The 13,810-nt window shown below is 51.1% G+C and overlaps 1 protein-coding gene across 2 annotated transcripts; it reads left to right on the forward strand.

Moving 5' to 3' along the window:
- Positions 1 to 4,635: 4,635 nt before the first annotated feature.
- Positions 4,636 to 12,799, forward strand: LOC112623815. Of its 2 annotated transcripts, none has more exons than XM_025384489.1 (2): positions 4,636 to 4,823; positions 12,301 to 12,799. In XM_025384489.1, the coding sequence occupies exons 1-2, from the start codon at positions 4,770 to 4,772 to the stop codon at positions 12,634 to 12,636; spliced, it is 390 nt and encodes a 129-aa protein (XP_025240274.1). In that variant the 5' UTR covers positions 4,636 to 4,769; the 3' UTR covers positions 12,637 to 12,799. The 2 variants fall into 2 exon arrangements, with proteins under 2 accessions (XP_025240274.1, XP_025240275.1); XM_025384490.1 differs by having other exon boundaries at positions 4,636 to 4,715; positions 12,301 to 12,796.
- Positions 12,800 to 13,810: the final 1,011 nt, after the last annotated feature.

Raw genomic sequence — 13,810 nt, forward strand, 5'->3', positions numbered from 1 at the left:
TAGAGACGGGGTTTCACCGTGTTAGCCAGGATGGTCTCGATCTCCTGACCTCGTGATCCGCCCGTCTCGGCCTCCCAAAGTGCTGGGATTACAGGCTTGAGCCACCGCGCCCTGCCTAAATTATGTATTTTTAGTAGAGACGAGGTTTCATCATGTTGGCCAGGCTGGTCTTAAACTCCTGGCCTCAAGTGATCCACCTACTTTGGCCTCCCAAAGTGCTGGGATTACAGGCGTAAGCCACCGTGCCTGGCCCATTTTGTTTTTTTTGAAAAGCCTTAGAATCAGAATTAGCAAGATTCTCCGGTGGTTCTTATGCAAATTAAAATTTGAGAGGCATTGTTGTAGAATACAAATAAAATAAAATAAAAAGCCCTAGAGCAGAGGGCAGGGGGGCCTGGAGATGTGGATTCTAGTGCCACCTCTGCCACTAAACTCCTGTGAGACCATGAGCCTTCCCGTGCCTCAGTTTCTCCATCTGTACAATGGGATGGTGGCGTCTAATACTCAGGTGTGGTTTCACATCTGTTTAAAACGCTTGTTGGCTGACAGGACAGAGGAAGAACAGCAAATGAGGCTGTCTTTTCCCTCCTGTGTGAGGAGGCTACTTCCAGCTCTGAGGAAAGAGGGGTCAGGAATGGGAGAAATGTTTCAAGTGAGCGTGGCGAGCTTTTCTTGGGCACGGCATCTCCTCTGTGTCAGGCTCTGTGCTCAGGCTATGGGAGGTCCTACCATTCAGCTATGTAGAGCCTCAAGGAATCACACAGTCCCACACCTGCCTCACACGTTCTGGAGATCAAATTTTGAACTGGGATTTGAGGCCTGGGTAAATTCAGAGCTCAAAGTTCCAATTCAAGTTGTGGGACATCGGCTGGGAGCAGTGGCTCAGGCCAGGTGCAGTGGCTCATGCGTGTAATCCCAGAACTTTGGGAGGCTGAGGCAGGCGGATCACAAGGTCAGGAGTTTGAGACCAGCCTGGCCAGCACAGTGAAACCACGTCTCTACTAAAAATACAAAAATTAGTTGGGCGTGGTGGTGCGCGCCTGTAATCCCACCTACATGGGATACTGAGGCAGGAGAGTCACTTAAATCCGGGAGGTGGAGTTTGCAATGAGCCGAGATTGTGCCACTGTACTCCAGCCTGGGCGACAAAGCTAGACTCCATCTCAAAAAAAAAAAAAAAAAAAAAAAGATGTGGGATGTCAGCTTGCTTGAAAAGCAGCTTGTCTTCCCCTCTCTCTGGTACCTGGAGGGACCAGCAGCTACACCTGTCATTGTGTCATTGGCTGGGCTTCCTCTCTGTGTCAGTCACAGAACCCACTACAGCCATATCAGCCCTGCGAAGGAGAGGCCCATATGTTCATTTTATGGATGGATAAAGAAGACTTCAAATGATGCATACTTAGACTCCATTACCAATCAACTCGCTCTTAGGAATGTGCCCCAAAGAATCTTTCACACAGGTCCGGAAGGGTGCATGGATGTGACCTCATTGAAGTATTGTTTGTGGGGATGGGGAGCTGGAGGCAGCTGGGGGTCCACCTCCAGGGGAGTAGACAGGTAAAATGGGGTGGGTGGACGACGCAGCAGCTGGAAGTGAGGAAGGAGGTGCTTAAGTGGCAACACCAACAGCAGGGAGTCCCACAAGTAAACAACAGAACGAGACCCAAAACACACAATATCACTTATGCAAATGAAAACTACCTGCATATAAAACAACAATATATATTTTGCAATAACACATATGAACAAGAAGATACTCATTAAGCATATTCAGATGGTTGCCTTTGGCTTGGGTGGGTGGGAAGTGTGGTTGGAAAATGGAGATAAGGAGAAAAATTAACACAAGAAGAGAGGAGGACCAGTGATGATAATGCATCGCTAAGCAAGGAGTATGAATAACTCAGCCCTGTGTACTTGAGGTCCAACAAAGGACAAACAAGTAAAGATCAGAGAGATTAAGTAATTTGTCCAAATTACACAGCAGGTAAAGAGGGGTGGAGAGAATGTCCAGATAACCAGGCCTATTTAGGGCAAGGCAATAGCAGGACGCTTAAAACCATTAACCTGCACCTTAAGAGCAGAGAAGGCAGGAGAGGAGGCTGTGTGTGAAAGGTGTGGGGGTGGTTAGAGAATCCTTCTGTGCTCCAAGTCAGCCCTGAGTCTCCATGACTCTCTTCGTTCTTCCCAAACACCCACTGGGCACTGTGGGGTATGGGCCACAGCCCTTACATTCCAGGGACTTTGATGATGCATGAAATGAGGTCATCCCTGGAGTTGGCAGGAAAGTCAGAGAAGGAGGTACTCCAGGAGGCAGGATTGAATCAGGAGTTATCAGGGTTTAGAAATTATAACATAAATCACAGCATCTACCAGGTAGTAGGCGCTACTCTAAGCTCACAAAGTCCTCATAAGCCTTCAGGGTAAATTCTATTATCATCTCCATTTTGCAGATTAGGAATTGAGGCACAGAGAGGTTAGGTAATTTGTGGAAGTCACACAGCCGAGAAATGGCAGAGCTGGGATTTGAAACCCAGGCAGAGTGGGTCTGGAGGTCATGATCTTAACCATTATGCAATTTATCAGTGAAATAAGGCAGATATGGCTCATCTGGCCAGGACTTCCTAAAGGCAATCTCCCCAGCCACTGCCTCCTCTTGAGCTCCCCACAGTGAGGGTGACATGGCCTGGGCTGGGTACGTTGCTGGCAGGGGCCTACCACCAAATGTCAATGCCTCCTGCCCCACAGAAGTTCTCCCCACCTTGGACATCAAGTATCCAAGGTGGAGGGACCCAGTGTCCTCATGATACACATAAGACACTGAGCCTGCAGAGGGGACAGGACTCGTCTCAGGTTGCCCAGTTCTCCCGCTTATCAGACCAGAACCTCACCCCACTTTGGCTGAAACAAAGTACAGTGTGTGCTAAGCCATGGCTCCCCCAAACCCGCACCCAGACCCCTGGGCTCCCTCCAGATAGCTCCTTCAGGCCATTTGTCCCCAGATGCAGAGATGCTGGCCACTCTGCCCAGAACGCCATGTCCCCAGTCTTCCAAACAAGACTTCACCCACCCCAGAGCGCTTGGAGATTGCTGGTCAGAGGCTCTGGCAGGGGAAGCCCGATTAATACTGTGCTGCTCCTTCTCCTTCTCTCCTGGTCCCTCCCAGCCTCTTTAGAAATTAGGGGTCATTACCATCAGGGTGTGAGATCTAGGCACAACACACAAGTCATCAACACCCCAATTTCCAGTCTGCCTTTGGCCCCAAAGTCCATCTTGTCAGTGTTGACTCAGGGCCAGGAAAAAAACAAATAATTCCGGGCCCAGCCCAAGCTGGTGTGGCAGGAAGGCACCCAATAGCTCTACCTACCTCCCCCTGGAACTCTCTCCTTCCCCTCAACCCAGGGAGAAGCCCGTGTCACTCCTACATGTGGGATTTCTGACACTACTCCTGGAAGCTGCCTACCAAGTGTGGTACTGGGGAGACAGGACCCTAGGGAGGTAGGGAGGCTGATTTCTGAAGATGGGGACAAGAGAGCCCATTCAGCCACCCACCCATCAATCCAATTACCCACCCACACATAATCATAGCTGATGTTTACTCAGTGCTTACTCTGTGCCAGGCACTGTCCTAAGTGCTTCGCCCAACTCTATTAGGTAGGGTCTTTACCCATTTTACAGATGAGAAAACAGAAGCATAGAGATATCGATTGATTTTCCCAAAGTTACACACTAGTAAAATAGTAGAGCCAGAATTCAAGCTCAGGCATTCTAACTCCTGGGCCTGCACTCCTCTATACCACAGCCATCACCATCTGTCCATTTACTGATCATCCATCCATCCATCCATCCATCCATCCATCCATCCATCCATCCACTCACACATGGTCACTCCTATTCAGCCATCTGTCTATCCACCTGTTCATCCATCCCTTTATCTCCCAACCCCCTGTTCAAAGCAGCCCACGAGAAGGAATGGCATATGGAAAGCCTCAGAGGGGAGAGAGTGGGGTATGTCTAAGAAACTAGCTACTGCATACAGAGTGAGGGAAAGACAGCAAGAGATGAGGCTAAGAGATGAGCAGGGCTCAAATCACAAGGGTTGGCCCATCCGCCATCTCTCCACCAACCCAGTCCATCTACCTGTCTATCCACCCTCCCACTCCTCTGTCCACCCATCCATTCATCCACTCATCTCTGTAATTTGGAAGGCAGGCAGATGATAGATAGATGATAAATAGATGATTGATAGATGATTGATAGATAGATGATAGATAGATAGATAGATAGATAGATAGATAGATAGATAGATAGATAGAATGAAGAGTTGCCAGGGTACATTTCCTTCCTGACAGTGATATTGGGACATGGGGGGATATTAGGACTTCTGGAGGCACCTGGATAATTAGTATGATCTCTCTCCCTTCACCTCCTGCCCACAGTTTTAGGGTTCTATGCATTTGTGGGAAGAGGGAATAGCATAGTGGGCCAGTGTCAAGGTTGAAAGACCCTTCCAGGTCCTGAAATGTCAGTCCCCAGCCCTGGCCTCATGTCTCCTTGGGAAGACAGAAGGAATTGTGTTGTAAAGAGGTGTCACAATGCCCCCTGCCCCATACAAGTTCTCCCCACCTTGGCACTCTCAGTGTCCTGCCAAGAGTCCTCCCTGACCACCAGAAGTTCCACCTGACCATCAAGAAAGGCCCTGGTCCAGCATGTGCGAGGTGAGATGAAATCACAGGGCTGGAGAAGGTCAGCCCGGGGTCACAAGAAGCCTGATGGGCAGGAAAGAGCATGAAAGCCCCAGCCAGCCTCACTTGTGTGGCTGGGAGGTGGGTCCTCTTACAAAAGGCTTAGCTGGGTGCTGGTGCTGCTGCCTGCCTTGTACTCCCCAGCTGTGGGACCTCTGTTATCTCCCTGGGGAGACAGAGAGAGGGAACAGGACACCCTCCATCTTGCTTCCTCTGCCCCTTCACTGCTGCAAAATGTGTCCTGGACTGTTTGGTTCATGTTACCCCCATCTCCAAGGCAAACTTGAGATAGGTAATAATTGTAGCTAACCTTTGAGTGCTTAAGAGGTCTAGGCACTTTACATGGACTAGCTCATTAAGTCCTCGCATTAACCCTATGAGGTAGAGCTCTTGTTGTTCCCACATTATACCTGGGAAAATTGAGGTACAGAGATTATAATTTGCCTAAGGATCAGGCAGCTAGTGAGTGAGAGGGCTGGAGTTGTTTTTTTTTTCTTTTTTTTTTTTGAGACTCGCTTTGTTGCCCAGGCTGGAGTGCAGTGGCACAATCTCGGCTCAGTGCAACCTCCACCTCCTGTGTTCAAATGATTCCCCCACCTCAGCCTCCCAGGTAGCTGGGATTACAGGCACGTGCCACCATGCCTGGCTAATTTTTTTGTATTTTTAGTAGAGATGGGGTTTCACCATGTTGACCAGGCTGGTCTTGAACCCCTGACCTCAAGTGATCCTCCTGCCTCGGCCTCCCAAAGTGCTGGGATTACAGGCGTGAGCCACTGTGCTCAGCCTTTTTTTTTTTTTTTTTTTTTTTTTTTAACGTTTTTATAAAATAGAGATGAGGTCTCTCCATGTTGCCCAGGCTGGTCTTGAACTTTTGAGCTCAAGCAATCTTCCCATCTTGACCTCCCACTGAGATCACAGGTGTGAGCCACCCGGCCCTGCAGGGAACTGGAATTTGAACTGAGGTAGCTGGCTCCAGGCCCCCATGCTACCCACCAGTCACAGGAGGAAGCTGAGGCCTACCCCCAGCCTCCCTAACCCTCCCTTCAAAGCCTCTGTGCTCCCCAAAAGGGAAACGTGCTCTCCTATAGGTTCAGCCAGGTGTGCGTGAAACCACGGTGTAACTGCCCGAGAGGCTGATAGTCATGACTATTTGCACTGCGCCTTTACGGTTCCCAGCACTCATGGCACCCCACCACAAGCTGGTGAAGTAGCTAGCCTTATTATCCCCATTTTGCAGATGAGGCCACCGAAGCTCAAAGAGGCTCAGCAACTTGCCCAAGGTCGCCTGACCTGTAAGGGCAGGGTCAGGCCCAGGGCTCAGACCTTCAAACACCAAAGCCAAGGTACATTCCACAGCACCAGATGCCCCTATGGGCCTTCACCAGCCTTCACACCCAAGTGCTATTTGCATTTCAATAAGGCACAAGGCCTTCCCCTAGAGTGAGGAGGCTACAAGTGGAATTTCTCACTGGGCACGGTCATGTGCCTATGGCCCTGGAGGATTTGAGAGGACAGGGGCCTTCCTAGAAAACCTGTAGTAATATCACAGATGAGATCTTCTTGCCCTACTCAGAAAGCCCCACTCTTGAGTCATGCACTTCCACACTCTAAACCCCGGCATAAGGGACAAACACATATTAGTATATATGTACATATTAATACGTGTGTACTGTGCATCTAAAAGGCCTTTGTGAGGTCTGCCTGCGGGGATGGGGGTCATGAAGGGGTATTTCTTTTTTCTGAGACAAGGTCTCACTCTGTCACCCAGGCTAGAGTGCAGTGGTATGATCTCAGCTCCCTGTAACCTCCTCCTCCCTGATTCAAGTGATTCTCCTTCCTCAGCCTCCTGGCGTCTCACCAGCCCCTCCCCTCCCTTGGGAATCCCATGATCCAGGAGGATCACTTGAGGTCAGGAGTTCGAGACCAGCCTGGTCAACATGGTGAAACCCCGTCTCTACTAAAAATACAAAAAAATTAGCCAGGCATGGTGGCACGTGCCTGTAATCCCAGCTACCTGGGAGGTTGAGGTGGGGGAATCATTTGAACACAGGAGGCGGAGGTTGCACTGAGCTGGGATTACAGGCATGCACCACCACACCCAGTTAATTTTTTGCATTTTTAGTAGAGACAGGGTTTTGCCATGTTGGTCAGGCTGGTCTCGAACTCCTGGGCTCAAGTGATCTGCCCGTCTCAGTCTCCCAATGTGCTGGGATTACAGGTGTGAACCATGGTGCTGGCTCTTTTTTCTTTTCTTTTTTTTTCTTTTTTTTTTTTGAAATAGAGATGGGTCTTATTATGTTGGCCAGGTTGGTCTTTAACTCTTGGCCTCAAGCAATCCTCCTGCCTTGGCCTCCCAAAGTGCTAGGCTTACAGGCATGATCCACCATGCTGGCCCATGGAGGGATAATTCTATCCAGATTCCTTCTTTTGGCTTTAGCTTAGAACCCAAATGAAAATAGGATCATGGGATTCCCAAGGGAGGTGAGGGGTTGGTGAGACCCTGTACTTGTCCTGTAACTTCATCACTCCCTGCGGAATGGCAGTGAGGGAAGCAGGTAGGGGAGATGGGACTTCTTCTTCAAACCTCTAAACCAGAGTTTCTTAATCTTGGTGTTTTTGACATTGGGCGCTGATGATTCTTTGTTGCGGGTGCTATGCATTGTAGGATACGTAGCAGCCTCCCTGGCTCCTACCCGCTGGAAGGCAGTAGCACCCACTCCACACTGTGTGACAACCCAAAATGTCTCCAAACATGCCAAATGTCCTCTGGAGGAAAAATCACCCCTGGCTGAGAACCAATGATCTAAGTCACATACGCAGTGTGCACATACCCAGCACCCTTGACAAGGAGCACGTGAGCAAAGAACAGCCAGTTAAAAGAAACCAGATGTTAACCCGGAAAGTATGCAGTCAGGCTCCACCCTCCACCAGAGCTGGCTGTGCTAGGCCCTCGGGGAGGAAATGGGAAGTGCTCAGCCCTCTGAGGTGAGTCACTTGGAGGCTGTCTTGGCCCCTAGAAAGGGCAGGGGAAGGCTAGTGCTGCCTGACTCCTTCTTCCTCCTCCTCCTCCTCTTCCACCACTTCCCCTGGACTGTCTCTGTCCCAGTTTTTGTGAGGGCTTCATTCCCGGATGTTCCAGGGACCCTGGCTGTCCCCTACCCCTGCTGCCACCAGAGTCCTGTATGTTGCAGCAGCAGCATCCTAAACACAGCTGAGGTGTGGACCCAGGGCACGTGGGCCCAAGCCAGGGCCTGGGCTAGGGCAGAAAGGGAGGAGAGAGTTTGAATCCTGGTTCCCACACTAACCAGTTGTGGGACTTCGGAAAGGTACTCACATACTATCCTACAAACTGTGTTAACTCAGACAAATGCTTCGATGCCTTTGAGCCTCAGTTTCCGTATTTGAAAAATGGGGGCAATGTCTCAAATGGCTCTTAGGAGCTTTTGCTGAGCTGAGTGGCTAATGCCTGACATTTGGCAGATCCTCAATCCCATGAGTAAAAAGTGCCACCCTTCCATCTGTGGGCTGCTCTCTTCAGTTCCCCAGCCATTCTGAAAGCGCCTGCCTCTGTCATCCCTAGCCCCAGCCCCATGAGCCCAAGATGGCCAAGAGGCTGATGCAGCCCTGGGGCTAAGGGTTAGTGGGGAGCAGGGACAGGGGTGGGGTCTCTGCAGCTCCCTCATCTTCATGGCCCTTCTGTGGTGTCAGGAGGACAAAACCCACATGCTCAGACTCATCCTTAACACGAAGAAACCTAAGCCGCTTCTTGCAGCCCAGGAAAGGGAGCATTCTCTGGGCCAGGATGTCAGCCTTTGTCAAGGATAAAGAGATTACCACGGGTCTGATAGCACTGATTGTCACTGCCCTCACGGGACATTGGGCAACGACTGGAGACATTTTTGTTGTCACAACCAGGAGAGGGTGCTACTGGCATCTGGTGGGTAGAGGCCACTGCTGTAATCCTGCAAGACACAGGACAACCCCTCTAACAAAGATTGTCCAGCCCAAAGAGTCAGAGGTACCAAGGCTGAGCCACCATACTCCACAGGGACCCTCTTGTGTTCATGCATGGTGTCTTTGTCACCTTCACAGCAAGAGCCTGGCATCCAAGACGTGCTCAGGAATGGTTGCGAATGAATGAATGGAGCAACTCATATCCTCCTATCCTCAGGTCTGCTAAGAGATGGTGATTCATGGTGTAGACCTCATACTTCCCAGTGTGTTGTTCTGTCCATGCAGGGTCCAAAAACCCAGAACCCAAATCCAGCAGTCAAAACCCCACAGTGTTCTTGCCAGACTGGGAAATCTGGCTGCCCCGCCCTCCAGTGAGCTGGGAGCTGTGCAGGGCAACCTTGGCTAATCAGCTGCCACACAGCACGCCTGGCAGGAGCTCAGTGGGTTGATGGAATGAGGACAGAAAGAAATAGAAGATGCATAGGCCCTGGCAGGCCCTGCTCCCGTAGACACGTCATGGAGCACAGGGTGTGGAAAGACCTGGGTTCAAATCTCAGCCTTGCTCCTCACCAGTCATGTGACTCTGGACATGGGACTGACCTCTTTAGTTTTTTTCAATTACAAGGGGGGCTAATAATAGTAACACCTTCCTCAAAGAGTTGATGTGAGGATTGTAAGAGGTGATCCACTGACAGGGTTTGGTGCGGTGCTCACAAATTGAAGTGGAAAATAATCTTTTGGTTTTTTTGAGATGGGGTCACGCTCTGCCACCCAGGCTGAAGTGCAGTGGTGTGATCACAGCTCACTGCAGCCTCAACCTCTTGGGTTCAAGCCATCCTCCTGCCTCAGCCTCCCGAGTGGCTAGGACCATAGGTGCATGCCACTATGCCTGGCTAATTTTTAACTTTTTTTAAACAGAGACAAGGTCTCCCTATGTTGCCCAGGCTGGTCTTGAACTCCGGGCCTCAAGTGATCCTCCCACTTCAGCCTCTCAAAGTGTTGGGATTACAGGTGTGATCCACCGCCCCTGGCTAGAAAACAATCTTTGATGACCACTATCAGGATTCATTTCCAGTGCTTGCCCCTCTGCCTGTAAACCCCTGTGCCCTGGGGCTGAGCCTGGAAGAGTCTGGGAAGGCCGTAGAACACTTGCTCATTTCTTGGGGCTGTGCACCAGCACTGGGGTAGGCTCTAGGGACAAAGAGATGCATAGGATGCAGTCCTGACTGCGGGAGACATTTACAGCCTGTTGGGACTTTAGCAAAGGACTATGTCGGGATTAAGATGAGACAAGACTGCAGAAAGTGGTCCCAGTGTAGGACTCTGAATGACAACTTCTTCAGAATGTGTGCGCCTGACTCACCTTAGTCCCTCCAGTAAAGGAGCACATCCTGAGAGGGGTCCAGAAGGCATAGAAGAGGACAAGATGGGGCAGGGGCTGCAGGAGGCTTCAGGGGTTCCTGGAGAAGGTTTCAAGTCTGCTGCTGGCCTTGAAAGAATAGGAAGAATTTTGAAAACTGCAAATTTGCAAAACTGAGGGCACATATATACCTGGGTAGGAACCAACAGGAGCAAAGCCTGCTTTGGAGGAAAGCCCTGGACAAGTTTGGACTGGGCAGATAGTTTGTAAATTAAACCCAGAGAAGACCGGGTGAGGTGGCTCATGCCTGTAATCCCAGCACTTTGGGAGGCTGAGGCGGGCGGATCATCCGAGGTTGGGAGTTCGAGACCAGCTTGACAAACATGGAGAAAACCCGGGCATGGTGGCATATACCTGTAACCCCAGCTACTCGGGAGGGTGAGGCAGGAGAATCACTTGAACTCAGGAGGTGGAGATTGCTGTGAGCTGAGATCGAGCCCTTGCACTGGGCAACAAGAGCGAAACTCCATCTCAAAAAACAAAACAAAACACCGAGGAACTACATGATGATTTGAGCAAAGGAGACTTCTTTTGTAAGAGGGCAGGAGCTCAACTTCCACTAACCCTGTACCTAGGGGTTCTCTCACAGTGCCTGGAGGCTGGAGGGCTGTGAGGCTGGGGGAGGGGAAATGGGTTCCCCTGACAGCTGAAGCCTGGGGGACCAGAACAGATCCAGCCTGACACACGCAGGGTGGATGGTTGCCTACAGATGCCTCATCCTTTGGTGGTACTGTCATGATGAGGACAGTCCCTAGTAAAATGCACAGCTGGTACCAGAAACATGGTGTGGGGATTTGAAGGTGAACAGGATAGCTTGGTCACAGGAAGGGTAGTGACAGAGGAATAAATAAATGTCAATGTGATGTGCTAAATGTGGTAATGGGGGCCTCCTAGAGAGTGGGCAGACCCCAGTAAGTAATCAACCAAGAGTGGTGGTTAGGATGAAGTAGGTATGGGTGAGTAGGAGACACATTTGGTAACAATGAGATATGTTCTAAAATAGAATGGGCTGGCTGGCTGGAAAGTGAGCTGGTACCCCTTACTAGAATTCAGTTCAATTGATTCAACATTTATCAAGCTTTCTCTAAATGCATTCGTCTGGAGTAAAACAGTAAATAGGATTTTGGAGGCTGTTATGTCAAGGGTAAGAGTATGAGATAGTTGCCCTTAAGGAGCTGAAGCTCTAATGGGAAAGACAGAATTTCCCTAGTGCACAGGAGGGAGGGCTCAGGGGAACACCTGAGCCAAGGTACAGGCTCTGGAAGTACCGGATGTGAGCAGGGAACAAGAGGTAGACTGTGTGGCTGAAATGCAGGGTGGGTGGAGGGTTGGAGGGACTGGAGAGTGGAAGCCACTTTTTTTTTTTTTTTGAGACAGAGTAGGCTGGACACAGTGGCTCACATCTATTATCCCAACACTTTGGGAGGCTGAGGCGGGTGAATCACCTGAGGTCAGGAGTTTGAGACCAGCCTGGCCAACATGGTGAAACGCCGTCTGTACTAAAAATACAAAAATTAGCCGGGCGTGGTGCTGGGTGCCTGTAATCCCAGCTTACTCTGGAGGCTGAGTCAGAAGAATTGCTTGAACCCTGGGAGGCGGAGGTTGCAGTGAGCTGAGATCATGCCATTGTACTCCAGCCTGGGTAACAAGAGCGAAACTCTATCGCTTTTTTTTTTGTTTGTTTGTTTGACATGGAGTCTCGCTCTGTGAGGGTGAAGCACAGCGTGACCAAGCAGGAGGGTGGGAGACAGGAAGCCCTGGTGGAAGGCAAGCTGGCGGGGCCCCGCAGGAGAGCGAGGTCGAAGGCCTGTGGGAGCAGTGGCAGAGAAGAGGGAGGGGAGGGCCACACAGGAGCCATGCGAAGGACACAGACAAATGGATTGGATGTGGGGAAAGGGGGTGGGGAGGGACTGAAGACGATCCTCAGGTTCCTAGCCTCTGGGAGCTGGCTGTTGCCTCTGGTAGGTAGGCAGAGTTCTGCAGCAGCAGGGGGCCAGGTCAGGGGACCCTGATGGCTCTCCCTTGCTCTGGAGGTCCCTGGCTCCATGGTCAACACAACAGTGCTACAGAGTGGCTCTGGGGGCTTCTGAGCAGTGGCTCCTTCTCCTCCCTTCTGCCCCTGGCATAGCAGTTGAAGTCCTAGTATCCAATGCCTCAGCTCTCGCCTTCTTTACCCCCTCCCAGGACTCACAGAAACCCTCTGGACCCAGTCATGGGCCAAAGACACCATCATGCAAGGGGGTGAAGGCTCCACACCCATCCGTGTCCCAGGCGTGGAAGCAGGACCGCGAGCAGTCTCTGGCAGCAGCCTATGTGCCGGTCGTGGTGGACTCTAAGGGGCAGAATCCAGACAAGCTCAGGTTCAATTTCTACACCTCCCAGTACTCCAACTCCCTGAACCCCTTCTACACTTTGCAGAAGCCTACCTGTGGCTACCTGTACCGTCGGGACACTGACCACACCCGCAAGCGCTTTGATGTGCCTCCTGCCAACTCGGTCTTGTGGCGCTCCCAGGCCTGAGCCAACCAGAAGCCCCTCACCCTTCATCCTCAACCCTGTGACCTCAGGTCCCCAAGGGGAAGGGCTGCTCACTGCAGGAGGAGCGACCTGTGTTCGCGCTGAGACAGCTGTGCCGTGCCCACCTATCGACAATGATAAAAGGAGGTCTCTCTTCTCAGCAGCAGTTCAAGTTTGTCCTTCCTTTCCCTGGCATCTGAATGGGTGGCTGTGAGTGTGTAAACAGGCCATGGGGATGTTATACTGTAAGGTTATGTCCAGAGGTTCCTGAAGACTTGGAAGGACTTGATTCTCAGTTCCCTAACCCCAAAAGTAAACTCAACCCTTCTCCAGAGCCTGAGTCCCAAGCAAAGCCAATCCTGGCTCCAGCCTCCTGATGGTCCAGGCTTGGACCCCTCCAAAAATAAGGAAGAGAGGGTGGGCATGGTGGCTCACACCTGTAATCCCAGCACTTTGGGGGCCAAGGTGGGCGGATCACCAGAGGTCAGGAGTTCAAGACCAGCCTGGCCAACATGGTGAAACCCCATCTCTACAAAAATTAGCCAGGCATGATGGCGGGTGCCTATAATTCCAGCTACTCGGGAGGCTGAGGAATGAGAATCGCTTGAAGCCGGGAGGCAGAGGTTGCAGTGAGCGGAGATTGTGCCACTGCACTCCAGCCTGGGCAACAGAGGGAAATTCCGACAAAAAAAAATTAATTTAAAAAAAAAGGAAGAGATCCATTAACTGGCCATGACTCCTGCTCTTTTACAAGGTCATCTTACCCTGGTTGGAGCAGCTGCTGCAGAATGAGGAAGAATGAGGAGAATGAACACAGTCTCTAGGGATTCCCCTCCCAGACCCAGTTTTACATAAAGCTGCTCCTTCTGACTTGTAGTTTGTTGGTGGGGGAGGATTTCCCATCCTTGCTGTCTGCTCTGGTCCAGAAGAGCTGGCTCTGAGGCTAGTTGAGCTCATGGGTCATGGGGCATGGAAGAGGGGGATGGAGGCAGAGGGCACTGGATTCCCAGCAGTGGCCTGAGTGAGTCCCCAGTCACTGTCATTCAGAGAGACCCCAGTGGTGTGCTGGAGCCAGCTCGTACTGGCTTGTAAGAGCTGGTTTTGCCCATGTCTTCCCTACCCCGCAATCAGTGACTTCCTGTTGGCAGTTTGAAATCAGCTGTGGTGGGAGCATTTA

Source organism: Theropithecus gelada, chromosome 4 (genome assembly GCF_003255815.1).
Source record: "Theropithecus gelada isolate Dixy chromosome 4, Tgel_1.0, whole genome shotgun sequence".
Taxonomy (NCBI): domain Eukaryota; kingdom Metazoa; phylum Chordata; class Mammalia; order Primates; family Cercopithecidae; genus Theropithecus; species Theropithecus gelada.

What these genes read in the sequence shown, in the direction of transcription:
- LOC112623815 (XM_025384489.1), top strand. Translation starts at nt 4,770, where the DNA reads ATGGGCAGGAAAGAGCATGAAAGCCCCAGCCAGCCTCACTTGTGTGGC. An exon ending in CTCACTTGTGTGGCTGGGAG is followed by an intron (nt 4,824 to 12,300) that starts GTGGGTCCTCTT and finishes ACCCCCTCCCAG; the next exon opens with GACTCACAGAAACCCTCTGG.